Source organism: Lygodium microphyllum, chromosome 25 (assembly GCF_053477565.2).
Source record: "Lygodium microphyllum isolate KBCC chromosome 25, Lygodium_microphyllum_v1.1.10, whole genome shotgun sequence".
Taxonomy (NCBI): domain Eukaryota; kingdom Viridiplantae; phylum Streptophyta; class Polypodiopsida; order Schizaeales; family Lygodiaceae; genus Lygodium; species Lygodium microphyllum.
This window is the reverse complement of record NC_141159.1, coordinates 70,839,210-70,856,430: the sequence shown is the minus strand read 5'-3', so window position 1 is coordinate 70,856,430 and position 17,221 is coordinate 70,839,210. Positions and strand designations below refer to the sequence as shown.

General features: G+C 44.1%; 2 protein-coding genes across 3 annotated transcripts in view; both read right to left on the bottom strand.

The window, feature by feature from the left end:
• Window positions 1–17,221, bottom strand: part of LOC148014362 (uncharacterized) — an 89,581-nt gene that overhangs the window by 59,557 nt on the left and 12,803 nt on the right. The gene's annotated exons all lie outside the window — the stretch shown is intronic.
• Window positions 5,922–17,060, bottom strand: LOC148014363 (uncharacterized). The gene is made up of 3 exons (XM_087667403.1): window positions 16,895–17,060; window positions 6,339–6,947; window positions 5,922–5,995 (listed from the first exon to the last, which is right to left on the bottom strand). The coding sequence occupies exons 1-3, from the start codon at window positions 17,058–17,060 to the stop codon at window positions 5,922–5,924; spliced, it is 849 nt and encodes a 282-aa protein (XP_087523529.1).

Below are 17,221 nucleotides of genomic sequence, written 5' to 3'. Positions count from 1 at the left end.
TGATGCACATTCACATGGGGAAGAAGAAAATGCAATGTCTGATCTTGAACAAGGCACGAATCATGGACAGCATGCTGAAAATGTGGCTGAAGGCCAAGATGTTGGACCCACAATGCAGAAAGAGGATGATAGGGAAATGTAATTCGATGATGCATTCAAGAATCGAATGAGGGCAGCAGCCAATATCTTTGCTGAATTGGCAAAAGCTCCTCAGTTTACTCAGTTTTTGAACGCTCCTACGAAGGACAACAAGGGCAAGACGAGAAAATCCTCTTCTAGAACTTTGGGACAGCAAGGTGTACCGAAGAACAAGCCAAAGCCTTCTCAAAATGCTCCTAAAGATGCCGTAGTTTATTACAGCTCATGTAAGGATAAAGCGTGCGTTTCAAAGAACTTAAGGAACGTAAAAGGGAGCAGCTGATCACCATGGATATGTGTTGTATTTCTTAAAGGGTGATTATGTATTGCTGCGTTTTGAAAAGTCAAGGCTGAAAAAGATGAATGGGCAAACGAGAATGTATCTACAGTTCACAATGCGGAACTATGGACCTTTCCAAGTGTTAGAGAGGATCACTGATGTGGTATATCGGCTGAAATTGCCTCTACACTAGCGGATACACTATGCCTTTCATGTGAGCTCGTTGAGGCCTCTATATGCTGATGTGCCTAAGGATGTATCTGCTGAAATTCAGTCCAATGTAGAGGAGCTGAATAAGATATTGGTATCTGAGCAGATTTTGGCACATAAAGAGAAAAGGTCAAAGGTAAAGCTTCCATAAGCTATTGGATGAAGTTTCACGATTGTTCACCAATGGATGCTAAATGGATGGAAGAGGATGACTTGGCAGACCATCCTCAGTTGTTGCAGCCTTACCTTGATGCCTTTCAGTTGAAGCTGATTTTGGATCGGGCTCTTTCAGGTTCAGCAGCGCAAGGGTCCAGAGTACCACCTGATACTCAAGGGGGAGGTAGCACTTCCACTCCTCCAGGAATGGACTACTCTCGTGTATAGTGGATCTCGGATGTATTCAACATGCATCCAAGGTACTATGCTAACAGTATGTCTGCCATGAGGTCACTATTCAGTGTACTAGTCACTGTAGTATGTATGCAAATGGGTATGATTTTCACTACAGCTCTGAAACTGTACATTTGCATCAGGTTATGATCATGAGAGACTGATTACCGAGTGCTAGTTTTCAGTGTATGATCATTAGTTTCAGTGGTATTCAGCTGGTTCTATGGACAACAGCATGTGTACTGAATGCCATTGACAATTCAGCCATCGTTTCGGCTCGGTTTATGCTTTACTATGGTTGTGTAGTCAGCATTGTTGAGAAACAAGAGTTTGGGATGCATTCGATGAGTTTCTGGCAACAGTTCTGGACTATTGTTGAGCTTTATGCTGTGTTTATGCTGGCTGGAAATTTTCAGCAAATGGTGGGCATATGAGATAGTTAGCCAACAGTGGCCAATGTTGTGTTGACTATGATGCCTTGTGAAAATTCCAGTGCAATATTGTTTGCTTTGACACATTATAGTGCAATCGAGGACAATTGCAAGGATTTCAAGGGGGTGGACTCTCACGAGGACGTGAAAATTTGATGCTTTCCTTATGTCTAATTGACATTTGATTAAAGGATTAATCAAATGTGCAATTAAAAGATGCACATGTGTTGCACATGTGAGGTGCAAGCTACTTTTTCACAGTCGAAGGCCGAAGGACCTTGTGAAAAAGATGGGTGTCAAAGGCAAAAGTTGTAACAAGTTACACTTGTTACATTCTAGGTGAATTTTGGTCTCAGTTTGCCCCTAGGACCATTAATTAATCATTAAGTGTCAGTGGTGACACTAGGGACTAGGCATTAATTAATGGATTAATGCTTGTCCAAGGGTCAATAAATGCATGGGATCACTTTGTGTTGCGAATGGCCTAGCCAATTAATTTTTGGATGGGCAAGGTCAATTTTCTAGGCATGGATTAAGGGCTGATTTAATTTTCATAATTAATTAATTTTGAAAATTAATTAAATGGCTGAAAATTGTTGAAAATGGATTAAGAAAGCTGCCACTTGGCAAAACTTTCCCATGCAAGTGGAGGAAAGGCTAAATAGGGCTGAAGGGAGAGGGAAATCTCGTTTTCTCATTTTGGAGCTATTGGGAAGAGGTGTTGGACTATTGCTGCCATCTTTTGGGGCCATTTCCCAGCCATTGGAGACCATTTTGGTGATGGAGATTGCATATTCTTGACCTTGGAAAGCTGGCAATTGCTACTGATGCACTTTCTCCTGAAGATCACAGTCTCTGATGCTTCTATTGTTGTTGATACATCCGTTTGGAGCTGGTACAGCAGGGCCGCAGCAGATTTTGATCAGTTTTTCGCGACATATCTCAGAATTTCCTCTCTCTATAGCATTCTCTCATCTCCTTCAGCCTATGCTCAGCAATTCTTAGCCATTCAGAGGAGATCCCAGCCATTTTTGGTGGGCCAATCTGTAATTTCTGCAGCAAGCCCTAATTTACAGCAGAAATTAGGGTTTAGCAACCACCTTGGGATTCGTGCCACAGATTAAAGGCTCAAGGGACTGAAATCAGCAGCTGATAATTGAAGATTATCGAGGGATTTCAGGAGCCAGTCCATCCCGGATTGATTTGGGGCAGCATTTGGCCAGCCAAGGGTCAAATTGGAGAAGAAGTCCTGGGCGAATCAAGGGGCAAATGACCCAAAAGGCTTACTGGTCATTTATGACAACAAGAGCAATTGGTTAGGAGGAGGAGATTGAAGAATCTCAAGTCGTACTCCTTCCGAATGAAAGCTAAAGAAATACCGCAAGGGGCGCCAGTTTTGGGGCCAACAAGGAGTCTATTGTCCAAGAATGTTATGGTTAAGTGTGTAATTCATTTTATGTGCATTTATTTATTGCTGTAATTAACTCTTAAAGAGTCTATTGTCCAGGAATGTTATGGTTAAGTGTGTAATTCATTTTATGTGCATTTATTTATTGCTGTAATTAACTCTTAAATCAGGTTATCACCACCCATTCAAAGAAGGAAGGCTGGTTTCAATAGCAATCAGCAAATGAATATAACTTGAAATACACAAATTACCTTAATAATCTCCGAAATGGGACACCCTGTTGGCCCCAAAACTAGCGCCCCTTTCAGTATTTCTTTAACTTGATTGCTAATGGAATGAGTACAAGCCAGGATTCATAATCTCCTTTGTTTTTCCAAAAAGCCTCTTTGCTATAGCAACAATCAGCGATCAATTCGAGCCAATTGCCCCTTAATTTTTCACCCAAGACGTGCACAAATGGAACCACCAACTCGCTAAATGCTACCCCAAATTACAACGAATAGGTTGGCGTCTGAATTCCCTGACAATTACACAAATTTCACATGCTAAATTCAGTGTATGATACCTTCATCGATTGGCACAAGTCTCGAGGTGGCTGTCAAACCCTAATTTCTATAAAAAATTAGGGTTTATAGCAGAGATCTCTCTACTGTCCACCAAATTTGGTGGATATCTGCTCAAAATGACTTAGACATACCGAGATCTCCTAAGAATGGGTTCGAGAAGGTAAGAGAAAGCCAAGATGAGAGATAATTTTGATTTTCTTCGCGAGAAAACCCTAAATTTTGCTTGCTGCCTCCTCCAACTTGCATTTAATGCAGTCACCTACTGTCAGGCAGGGTCAATTGCGATGACCGGGTAGGGGACTAGCATGGAGGCGCTAGCGCGTGGCAACAGGGTCCAATGGGCCAACGCCAGCAAACAGGTCACATCGCGTGACAGGGCATGATGGTAGGTCAACAAACCCCCCCCCCCCCCATTTAAAAACAAAAATCAAAAATTCTTTTAATCTCACCTATCCCCTTGCGTGGAAGCACATATTTCAGATTTTGCAAATTAGAGCCTAAAAATTTGGGGCTTTTCCCAAATTTGATGTTATTTATGCTTGACAATGACATTTGTGTCAGAAATTGCAAACATTGTGCGTGTTGACCTCAATTAAATTGGTGATTTTGTCAAATTTCTTGGAACTTTGCTCATCCGAGTAAAATTTCCTGACATTGGATCCTAAAAAATTGGGGCTTTTCATGTATTGATGAAATTTTACTCAACTGTGTCAGATTGGCTAACATTTAAGCACCGTTCGACCTGGAATCTTTTTTATCATAACTGAAACCAGCCTTCCTTCTCGGATAGGGTGGTTTAACCTGATTAAGCACTTAATTACAGCAATTAGCAAATGAACATAAACTGAAATGCTCACTTTACCTTCATAAACTTCGACAGTGGACACCCATTTGGCCCCAAAACTGGCACCCCTTTCGGTATTTCTTTAATTTCAATTACTAATGGATAAATTACAAGCCGAGATTTCACGATCTCCTTGGCTGATTCAAAAGCCCCTTGCTGTTCCAATAATCAGCAAAGCATTCGGGCAAATTGCCCCTTGATTTTCACCCAGGACTTGCTCTAATGGAACCCCAACTGGTGAAATACTGCCCCAAATTCACAATAGATGGGCTGGCATCTGAAATCCTCACAATTCCACGAATTTCCCGTGTTGATTTCAGTGTACAATGCCTTTGACTAATGGCACGGGTCCCAAGGTGGCTGCTAAACCATAATTACTGCTGTAATTTAGGGTTTACAACAGTAAACTCTCTGCTGTCCACCAAATTTGGTTGTACTCTACTACCCATGGCTGAGAATTGCTGAGAATACTTGGGCATAGACTAGAGGAGATGAGAGAATGCTGTAGAAAGAGAGAAAATCAGCTGAAATGTATCTTCTGATTCGTAGCTCTGATCAACAGCTTCAAAAGGGGGGATAAAACACCAGCTCGGCTGGCGAGCCCTCCTCTTCTACCGCCGCCTCTCTTCAAGCGGAAGAGAAAACCTGCTGCCTCCTGTTCTCTCGCGGCGTGCGATCAGTCGTCGTCGCCTCTCAGACCCAAATCTGATCACCTCTTCTCTCCCCAAGCTCCGAATGGCTGCCATTCAGCTTCCACCACCCTCCAACAACCTTCTCCCTAGTTGCATGGGAAAGTTTTGCCAAGTGGCAGCCTTCCTAATGCATTTTCAGCCATTAAATTAATTTTTCAGAATTAATTAATTCTGAAAATTAATTTCAGCCCTTTTGACCCTGCCCAAAATTAAACATGCCCATCTGGAATGAAATTGGCTAGGCCATTTGCAACTTGGAGTCGTTCCCAACCTTTGTGGACCCTTAGACTAGTATTAATTAATTAATTAATGCTAGTCCCTAGTGTCACCACTGACACTTAATGGCCAAACAATTGTCCTAGGATCCAACCTGGCACCAACTGACCACTAAAAACTAGTTGGCATAACTTAGCACAACTTTTTCCTTTAACACCCACTGCATCCTCGAGGTCCTTGGCCCATTCCCATGAAATAACTGCCATGTGCATCACATGTGCTAAACAACCTTGCACATTTGATTAGTAACTTAATCAAATGTTACTAGCAAGATTAAAGCATCTCAAAATTTCACGTCCCGTGACAGACCTCCCCCTTGAAAACCCCTGCAATCGTCCTCCATTGCACTGAATTGGGCCAAAGCAAAAGTATATTGCACTGGAATTTCAATTTGGCGTGAGAGTCACCACAACATTGGCCACTGTTGTCAAACCGTTGCATATGCGCAAAACTTATTGAAAATTTCATGCCAGCAAAACATAATAGAAAACTGAAAAATAGTCCAAAATTGTTGCTAGAAACCATTGGATGCATCCATAACTCATGTTTCTCAACTATTTTGACTTCAAAACCACAATAAAGCATATTCTCAGCATGAACCATGGCTGAAACTTTCAATGACATTCATCTACATGCGGCTGTCCATGGAATCAGCTGTAAACCATTAAAAACTGAGCATGACCTGATCATAAACTGATCATGGACTGATATGAGAATTGATCACAAATGGCTGCAAATGTGACTCCAAATTGATCACAAGCTGATGGTAAAAAAAAACTAATCAAAAACTGATGCAAAACTGATCCCAAAGTGATCATAAACGGTTCTCAAACTGATCAAAAACTGAGCTGCAACTAATCAGAAATGGATCTCAAAATTGAGGCAAAAACTCATGCCAAACTGGTCCAAAAACTCATGCATAAGTATAGTCTCAGAGCCGCAGTGACAACCATACTCATATACATGTATCTCACAGTGACTAGTACGTCGAGTAGTGACCTCATGGCAGACATACTGTCAGCACAGTACCTTGGATACATGCTGAATACATCCGAGATCCACTACATACGAGCTGTCCAAAACCGGTGGAGTGGAAGTGCTACCTCCCCCTTGAGCATCAGGCAATGCTCCGAACGCCCGCTCTGCTGAAACTAAGTAAGCCCGATCCAAAGTCGGCTCGAACTGAAAGGCATCGAGATAAAGTTGTAACAACTGAGGATGGTCTGCCAAGTCATCCTCTTCCATCCATTTTGCATCCATTGGTAAACAATTTTGAAACTTCACCAAATATCTTCTGGAAACTTTACCTCTGACCTTCCTTTCCTTATGTGCCAAAATCTGCTCGGGTACCAAAATCTCATCTAGTTCCTCAACCTCTGGCTGAATTTCAGCAGATACATCTTCTGGCACATTACCACTAAAAGGTCTCAACAAACTAACATGAAAGGCATTGTGTATCCGCCAATGTGGAGGTAATTTCAGCCGATATGCAACATCGCTGACCTTTTCCAACACTTGAAAGGGCCCATAGTATCTCATGCTTAACTTCGGATACAACCTCTCTCTTCTCTTCATCTTTTTTAGCCTTGCCTTTTCGATACGCAACAATACATAATCGCCCTCTGCAAACTGCAAAGCATGTCTATGGCGATCAACTGCCCCCTTTTGCTTGTCTTGTGATCTCTGAAGTGCATACTTTATCTTTGCATAGGCTGCATCCAAGCTTTCCCAAAGCAATCAGCCTCAAAGATCTTATCCTTAGTGTGCAAAATAGGTGAACCTTCTTGCCACCCTCAATCACCTCAAATGGAGCCTTGCCAGTGGAACTATGCACCATATTATTGTATGCAAACTCAACCAATGGCAAATACTGCTCCCACTGTGTCTTGTGGTCTGAAACATAGCACCTCAAAAGATCCAACACTGTGGAATTTGCTTCCTCAGACTGACCATCTGTCTGCACATGGAAGGATGATGAGAATTTCAGCGTGGTACCCATATTTTCAAACAACCCCTTCCAGAATAGACTGGTCATCCGAGGGTCTCCATCACTGATGATCGACTCAGGCATACCATGATACTTGAAAATGTGCTGCATAAATAATCGTGCCATATGATCAGCCTTTATCTTCTTCCTCACCGGAATCAAATGGGCTTGTTTGCTAAACCTGCAAATAATAGTCCATATCCCATCACTCCCTATAGATGTCCTAGGAAGCTCAAAGATAAAGTCCATAGCAATGCTTTGCCAAGGCCTATCTGGAATAGGCAAGGGTTGCAACAAGCCTGGCATCTCTTGTCTATCATACTTTACCTTCTCACATATGATGCATGCCCTAACAAACTGCTCTACATCATGCCTCAAAGCTGGCCAATAAAAGAAATGCTCCACTGCCTTAACTATGGCATCAATACCTCTGTGTCCTGCATACGGAGGAGCATGACTTTTAATGATCACTCTAGGGCTCAACTGCTTTGTGACACACAGTCGTCCATGCATCAACAAAAATCCATCTCTTAGCATTAAATGCTCATGCCCTTGGCCATTGCAAAGTTGATCATAAACATTAGCAAAGTCCGAATCAGCAGCATATTGCTCTTTCATGCCATCCAACTCAGTGTGATAAACCATAGTGACAGCTGAAATTTGTGGCTTACGTGGCAGTGTATCAGCCATAACATTCTTTTTACCATCAATGTGTACAATCTGAAAATGAAACATAAAGAGAAAATTTGCCCATCTCATATGCTTCTCTGACAACTTTGTTTGCGTCAGAAAGTACTTCAAAGTCTGATGGTTTGTCTGTACTGTAAAATCAATCCCCCAACAAATAATGTTTCCACGTAGACAGTGCATGAATTACAACCAAGAGCTCTTTCTCATAAACCTGTAAATTCCTCTTTGCACCATGGAGAATTCGGCTCTCATAAACCACAACTCGGTCATATTGCATAAGGACAGCCCCAATGATATTACCACATGCATCACACTGAACCACAAATGACTTCCCTAGATCAGACAACACAAGCACAGGATCTAAAGTCATCTTTTCCTTCAACTTTTCAAATGCTGAAATTTCCACTGCTGTCCATATAAATTGCACATCTTTCTTTTGCAAAGCATGCAATGGAGATGCAATTTCAGCAAACCCGCGTACATACTTCTTATAGTAAGAACATAAACCCAAGAAGCTACGGATCTCATGAACATTCTTCAAAGCTGGCCATGAACGTATTGCTTCAACCTTAACAGGGTCCATACGAATACCATCAGCCGATACAATATGTCCCAAGAAGTGGATTTCATGTAAAAAGAATTCACTCTTCTTGTCATTGATAACTAGCCTATGCTTACATAGCTCATTGAAAACAATGTCCAAGTGCTTTCTAAGCTCCGTCTCATTCTTTGAATAGACAATCATGTCATCAAAGAAAGTACCCACAAATGCACTATGTAGCCGAAAGATGCGATCCATCATCCGATTAAAAGTGGCAGGAGCATTCGTAAGTCCAAAAGGCATGACAAGAAATTCATATAGCCCAAAAGATGTCCAAAGCTGTCTTAGGCATATCCTCCAGTCTAATGCGTATCTGATGATACCCACTTTTCAAATCTATACGGCTCAATATTGCTGCCCCCTGTAATCTATCCATAGCATCATCGATCCGAGGGATCAAAAAGCGGTTCTTTATCGTGATCTTGTTCAGAGCACGATAGTCAAAGCACATACGCTATGAACCATCATTTTTCTGCACCAAAAGCACTGGAGAATAGAAAGGAGATGAGCTGGGCTGAATCAACCCTTTTTCTAACAGCTCGTTTACCTAACTCATAATCTCCTGTTGGGCTGCACTGATCCTATAGGGTGGTTTATTAGGAGGGCTACTTCCAAGGATATGGTCTATGCCATGATCTTCGGGTCTTTCAGGTGGTAGCTCCCCTGGAAGTGACTAAGAGAAGCAATCAGAATACATTTTAAGAAATGACATGCGATTCTCCTCTAATTTAGACATATTCCCAACATTCTCACTATCATCCTTATCCTTAGCAAAAACTAAATACGCTGAAAGATGATTTTTCATTACTTTAAAATTAGCAGTTGCAGATACAACAAGGACAGATTTTCCTTTCAACTTTACATCAAGTATGAGTGTCTTTCCCTTATGTTGAATAATGATCTCTTTTCCATATGAATCAATCATTGCATGCATATGGTGGCACCATGGCATACCAAGCAGCACATCACAATCCTTAAGTGGAGCAATGTAAAACTCTTCATTGTCTACATATCCCTGTATGTGCAACCGAAGCTTTCCAATGAGTGGTGTGATAGGTTTTGCATGACCCTTACATGCCATTCCAACTTCCCCCATGGCTCCCATCTCATCCTCTTTGATGCCTAGACGGACTGCCATGTCACTAGAGATGAAGTTGGCTCATGCACCATTATCAAAGAATATCAATGCATGCTGACCCCTAATTTTGCCCCATGCTCTGCACAACTCAGTAGCATCATCATTGGGCCAATCACTAACAACATCGGGCACCAATTCCACTGATGTTTTGGGCCTTTTTACAGATATGCCCCTCTTCTCAGCCTTAAACAACTTTTTATTCGGCTTCTCCCCACTCTCTTGGAAGCGCAAATCCTTTCCACATAGCAAAGCATTGTCAGAAGTGGAGCAGCAGTGGAAGCATAAACATGTGCTGAAATAAACTGTTGAAACACAAGACAAAAAGAGAAAAGAAAAGAACACGATACAGATGAGAACTCTGATGTATGCACAGGAACTGGAATCCATATATCTGAACACGAGACAATCGCATACAACAGTGAGTCACTGGCTGCGTGGCCACTGGCACTGGCTCCTCTCTCTCCACAGAGTCTGCAGATGGTGAAGATGATGATGACTGAGGAGGAGCACTAAGTATAAATAGGCTGAAAAAGTGGGGAGCAATAATGCTGGTCGAACAGCATTAATGCTGGCCGACTGGTGCATAAAAATGCTCCACTGGCATAAAATGCCACACCAGAAAAATACCTAAAATACCTAATAAAAATGCCCAGCCCAGATCAAACTCAAACTCACACATAAGCTGACAAATACTCTGCTCACACCCTCTCTCAGATCATGGGTGATCTGATACAATACAATAGTACAATGAAAAGGAATCAGAAACTATACAACATAGAACCACCAAGTAGAACCATGGATACCCAAGCAGTGGGTGATCAAGCCACCACCAAGGTGCCTCGGAGAGAACCTGATGTCAATGTCGATCGTACCAAACACCTGAAAATAGAGAAGATCATAGCAGGTCTCTGTGTCCATCATCAATGTCTCGCAGTAGCATACAAGACCATCCTGTCAAAAATGCCCCTGAACATAGGTGACCATGGATTCCCCGCCTTTGGCCAGACCGCCAAAGCGTCTCCTCATGTGAGCTCCAAACGAAAGCCTCCCGCTCTTTGTCAGATAACCTAGCTCATCATGAACCTGGATGTCAATCCCAGCTCAGGATTTGATTCCGCCAAACTAAAGTCGATGCGTCAGGGACGTCCCTCTCTGGAACCTGTGCACCTGTATAAAAGTATAGATGAGGCGCGGCTGCCCCATCTGAACACCCGCTCACACTCCCTCTCTGGCACAAGAGAGTCGTGAGGGATGACCTCATCACCACCACTAGAAAGCAGCCGAGAAAGGGGCCACCAAGCCCTTCCCGCGATCCGAAGAAGAGGATCCCTTCTGCGCCTTGGACTTCACCTTGGTCGGAGGATCGGAGTCGAAGTCTGATGAAGGAGAGGACTCATCGGTAGAGTCAACATCCCGCTTCTTCTGCTCCTTCCTGGAAGCCACTAACTTCTTGCAGTCCTTCCGCAAATGTCCCTTCTTGCCACAATGGTAACACTGGGCCTTCGACTTCTTCTTCCCGTCACCCCTCTCTGAAGCTACATAAGCCTCGCCTCCATAATGTGCCGGAAGCCGCCCCTGTAATCTCAAGGATGTCTCATGCTCAAGAAGCATCGAGGTCATATGTGTAAAACTGACAAGAGTCGATGATGTCTGCGCCCGCAAAGCATTGGCCCCTCCATCAAACTCCGGGGGGAGCTTGTAGAGGACCGTCCCGACGAGATGGGCCTCGGGAAGAGCAGATTGCATGTGCCGAAGCTGGTCCTGTACCTGCGTAACACGAAGAAGAAACGACTGAATAGTATCTTTCGGCTCAAACTTCATCTGCTGGAGCTGGCCATAAAGTGTGACGGCCCGCATGGTGGAAGGTGCCTCGTACATCTGCTGCAACTTCTGCCATACTTCAGGAGATGTCCTACAGGAGGTAACCGCCGGTAAGACCGCTTCGCCTGGCTGCGACAGCAGTCGTCTAATCAGCAGGGGTACTAAACAGCCCTGAAATCAGCAAGAAAACACAACAGAAATACAAATCCTGAAAACTGATACCATGTCAGAAGTGGAGCAGCGGTGGAAGCATAAACATGTGCTGAAATAAACTGCTGAAACACAAGACAAAAAGAGAAAAGAAAAGAACACGATACAGATGAGAACTCTGATGTATGCACGGGAAATGGGATCCATATATCTGAACACAAGACAGTCGCATACAACAGTGAGTCACTGGCTGCGTGGGCACTAGCACTGGCACTGGCTCTGGCTCCTCTCTCTCCACAGAGTCTGCAGATGGTGAAGATGATGATGACTGAGGAGGAGCACTGAGTATAAATAGGCTGAAAAAGTGGGGAGCAATAATGCTGGTCGGACAGCATTAATGCTGGCCGACTGGTGCATAAAAATGCTCCACTGGCATAAAATGCCACACCAGAAAAATACCTTAAATACCTAATAAAAATGCCCAGCCCAGATCAAGCTCAGACTCACACATGAGTTGACAAATACTCTGCTAACAAGCATCGACTGTAGCAGCAATCTCTATGAGCTGAGACATGCTAGACACGGTGGATTTTATGCAAAAATCCCTAATTCCTTTGGGCAGCCCACATACATATTTTTCCACTTGCTCATGAAGGGGTACGGCACGATAAGAAGTGATGGGCAGCAATGCATCCCAAAACTTCTTATTGTATTGCTCTAAATTCTTGCATTCCTTAGCATCAAACTTGTTCCAAGCTGTCATGATGTCCACCTCAAAGGTACTAGTCTACCAATTCGATGCAAACATTTGCTTTAATTGTACCCATGTTGACGGTGCTCTACCAAGCATCAAGAGTGTGGACCACCACTGCAATGCATTCCCCTTCAAGAAAGTGGTTGCCTTTCGAATCTTAGAGGATTCGGTGAAGTTTCCCCCTGAATAGGCTGCATCAAACTGCTGAATGAAGCTCAAAGCTTTCAGTCTGTCTTGTGCACCACTGAAAGACTCAAACTTCATTGCTTTTCCACCCTCATCATAGTCTTTTGCTTCCCCTTTAAGAGTCAAGTTGTCATACACTGGCTGCTGCAAAAAGGGTGCATTTGCTGTATTTACATCATGACCAAGCCCAAATGAAGCATTTGAATGACCAACAGTCATTCCTTGAGCCCCATAAGCATTCAAGGGTGCAGATGCATTGCCAAACATTCCACTTTGTGCCCCAGGCATCAAGCCAATGCTACCATACATAAGGTTTTGCACATTTCCAGCCATACCCGAAAACAATGGGCCTGGCACACCATGCATTGGCTGCTACATACCATAAGGATTTGTGCCATGCATTCCCATATGCGGCCCTTGGCCAACCATTGCATGAAAAATCGTGCTACCACCAAAGTATCCTGGCTGCCACATCATAGCATGCATGCCCAGTTGTCCAAAATCCATTGGATTGGCACTTCCATAATGGCCTTGCATTTGCATTCCTTGCCCCATAGGTACCAACTGTTTAGCTTCATTGGCCTCTTTAGGAGCTTCAAGTGAAGGATTTGGCACTACCTTCCGTGCATCTTGCTGTCCCGAAGGTGTAGAAGTTGACTTCTTCTTCTTGCCCTTGCTGTCCTTCTTTGGAGCATTCAAAAATCGGGTGAACTGAGGATCCTTTGCCAATTCAGCAAAGAGATTTGCTGTTGTCCTCATCCGATTCTTGAATTGGTCATCAAATTCCTCTTCACTTTGCTGGTCATCTACCTCATGACGGCTTGAAAGCCCTGCATCTTGCCCAACAGCAACATTTTTAGCTTGTTGTCCATCATGAGAGCCTTGTCCAAGATTAGGCATTGCATTTTCTTCATTCCCATGAGAATGTCCATACTGAGAGGCATCATCATTGCTTGATTCCATCTCACTATATGAAAACATGTTGTAATTTCTCAGCTGAGCATAAAAATCAGCACTAGCACAAAGCTTTGGCTTGCAATCAGGTGCCTCGGGCTCACCAAATCAAGAGCTTGAGTGATTATCCCAGCAATGGAACCATGAAACCAGCCTTCCTTCTCGGATAGGGTGGTTTAACATGATTAAGCACTTAATTACAGCAATTAGCAAATGAACATAAACTGAAATGCTCACTTTACCTTCATAAACTTGGACAGTGGACACCCTGTCGGCCCCAAAATTGGCGCCCCTTTCGATATTTCTTTAATTTCAATTGTTGATGGATAAATTACAAGCCGAGATTTCACGATCTCCTTGGCTGATTCAAAAGCCCCTTGCTGTTTCAATAATCAGCAAAGCATTTGGGCGTGTCTCTTGATTTTCACCCAGGACTTGCTCTAATGGAACCCCAACTGGTCAAATGCTGCCCCAAATTCACAATAGATGGGCTGGCATCTAAAATCCTCACAATTCCACGAATTTCCCGTGCTGATTTCAGTGTACAATGCCTTTGACTAATGGCACGGGTCCCAAGGTGGCTGCTAAACCCTAATTACTGATGTAATTTAGGGTTTACAACAGTAAACTCTGTGCTGTCCACCAAATTTGGTTGTACTCTGCTACCCATGGCTGAGAATTGCTGAGAATACTTGAGCAAAGACTGGAAGAGATGAGACATGTTGTAGAAAGAGAGAAAATCAGCTAAAATGTATCTTCTGAGTCGTAGCTCTGATGACAAATCTAATGGCACCAACAGCTTCAAAAGGGGGGTAAAACACTAGCTTAGCGAACGAGCCCTCCTCTCCTACCGCCGCCTCTCTTGAGGCGGAAGAGAAAACCTGCTCCCCCTTGTCCTGTCGCGGCGTGCGATCAATCATCGTCGCCTCTCAGACCCAAATCTGATCACCTCTCTCTCCACCAAGCTCAGAATGGCTGCCATTCAGCTTCCACCACCCTCCAACAGCCTTCTCCCTAGTTGCATAGGAAAGTTTTGCCAAGTGGCAGCCTTCCTAATGCATTTTCAGCCATTAAATTAATTTTTCAGAATTAATTAACTCTAAAAATTAATTTCAGCCCTTTTGACCTTGCCCAAAATTAAACATGCCCATCTGGAATGAAATTGGCTAGGCCATTTGCAACTTGGAGTGGTTCCCAATCTCTGTGGACCCTTAGACTAGCATTAATTAATTAATTAATGATAGTCCCTAGTGTCACCACTGACACTTAATGGCCAAACAATTGTCCTAGGGTCCAACCTCGCACCAACTGACCACCAAAACCCAGTTGGCATAACTTAACACAACTTTTACCTTTAACACCAACTGCATCCTCGGGGTCCTTGGCCCGTTCCCATGAAATAACTGCCATGTGCATCACATGTGCTAAACAACCTTGCACATTTGATTAGTAACTTAATCAAATGTTACTAGCAAGATTAAAGCATCTCAAAATTTCACGTCCCCGTGACAATAACGCTGCCTGATTCCTAGGAGACCTTGGTGGTTTCTCTTAGTAATAACTGTTGAGAAACCCTTCACCCGCAGTTTCGTTTTGCGTTTAGGGTTTGCAGCCCCAAAAAGGGGCGCTATCCTAGACTGATTATGCCTATATATAGGCCACTCTCTCATTCATTCCTCACGGCTAATTCATTCAGTCCATCGCCTCTTCTCTCCAACCTCTCCACTACCCTCACGCCCCTTCAGGAGGACATTGCGGTTCGTGGTTCGTGGCTGTTTTCATCATCTTCCTTGTGCTATTGCACCCTTATTCCCTTGTATCACATCCACTCCATGATTCGGAACTTCATCATTCCATTCATCAGAGTTTCTTCTCACTTATCTTCTCTTCTCCATGTTTGCGGAGTTCACTCCGTGTTCATCCCCGCCAACCCTACTGTCTTGCTGGTACATCATCTTTTGACATGGTATCAAAGCTGAATCTGCTCAGCAGCAAAGATCCTCCACAAGTGTGAAGGCAAAGACCGGTGGCGGGTTCAGCATCCACTTCTCTTCTTCTTCCGCTGCATCAAAATCTCGTTTTTGCAGGTTTCAGGTGTTTTCAGCTTGCTGCCCACATCCCTTTCGCGGAGGACATCGCAGTCTTAGCTGTCCCTTGCTGTTATCTACAGTCCGGCGCCTGTTTTCAGCCTTCTATCCACAGTTTGCAGCTGTTTACAGCAAAACGACTGTTGCTGATCACTCTCCATTCAGAAAACAATCTCGTTTTTACAGATTTCAGGTATTTCAGCTTGCTGCCCGCACCCCAAACGCAAAGGACATCGCGGTCCAAGCTGGCCATTGCTGTCTACAACAGCCTGGTGCCTGTTTCCAGCCTATCACACACTGTTCAGAGCTGATTTCAGCATATTGACTGCTTTTGCTGTTTTTTCCTGCGTTTTTAGTATTTCTCTCTCCTGCAGGTTGTCCTGCCTGCGTTTTTAGCCTTTCTCTCACCTACTGCCTACGTTTTTAGTCTTTCTCTCTCCTGCAAGCTGTCCTACCTGCGTTTTAGTCTTTCCCTCTCCTCACCTGCGTTTTTCTCCATGATTCAGCCTCTTACTGCTGGTCACATCCTCCTCCCACTGACAGCTCACTTACAGCCCTTCCACTACCCTCCCACCCCTTGAGGAGGACATTACGGTTTGTGCTTCACACTGCCCTCACACCCCTTGAGGCGGACATTGCGGTTCGTGGTCCATGGTGGTTGACCTCTTCCTTCTTCAGCAAGGCACACTGGTATCCATGGCTTCTTTACCAACAGATGTCCAGACTACTAGGTGCTCCTACTGTGGCATCACCAGACACACCACCGATGCTTGCCGACTTCGATCTTTGCTCCCCACCCCTCCGAAGTATATGCATCTTCCACCAAGCAATCCTTATGCCATCTCTCTTTTCTGGGCCACAGAGATCGTTTTGCATAGGCTATCAGAGTACTATGCTCAAGACAATAAGACGCATCTGATGCACACTAAGTCCTTTCGAGCACATGGAGGATCAATTGGCGCTATGACCTCCTGGAGATCGTCGCAATGCTGACGGCAGTCTTCTCCCACTTATTTTCAGGTACAGTGGCTTCCATGACCTACGGCTCTGCAATTCGCTCCACCGAGAGACAGTGATTGTTTGATACAGTCTCCTCGTCAATCCGCTCCTTTGAGAGACAGTGGCTACTCGACTTCTTCCACTTCTCCGGCTATCAAGTCCGCTTCATTGAGAGACAGCAGCTGTTGCCCACCTCTTACTCATCCTGAGCCTCCTTCCCCACCCTCTTCCACTCAGGTTCAAGAGGCCACTTCTGGGTACTTTCTAGCTTCCTCTTCGGCACCCCAGATACCTTCTTCAGCACGATCGATGGCAGTTCCTTCATCATTAGACATTTCGGAGTCCGTGACCCATGAGTTTTCGGATTCCCTATCTACTTCAGAGAGGGATGTTATTTCTTTGCCCTTAGACGAGACATCCACTTCTTCGACTTCAACGAGGGCCCCTCCACCTCCCATCTCAGAGGGGGGAACCTACTCCACATGAAGTTCTTCACCCATCCTCTACTTTCTTGGGGTGGCTATCTGCGACCAATCATCTCTTCTATTGATACCCAAGATCTTCAGGTACCACCTCGATCGGGACCTCGGAGGTTCAGCCGCGACTTGGTGACAAGGTC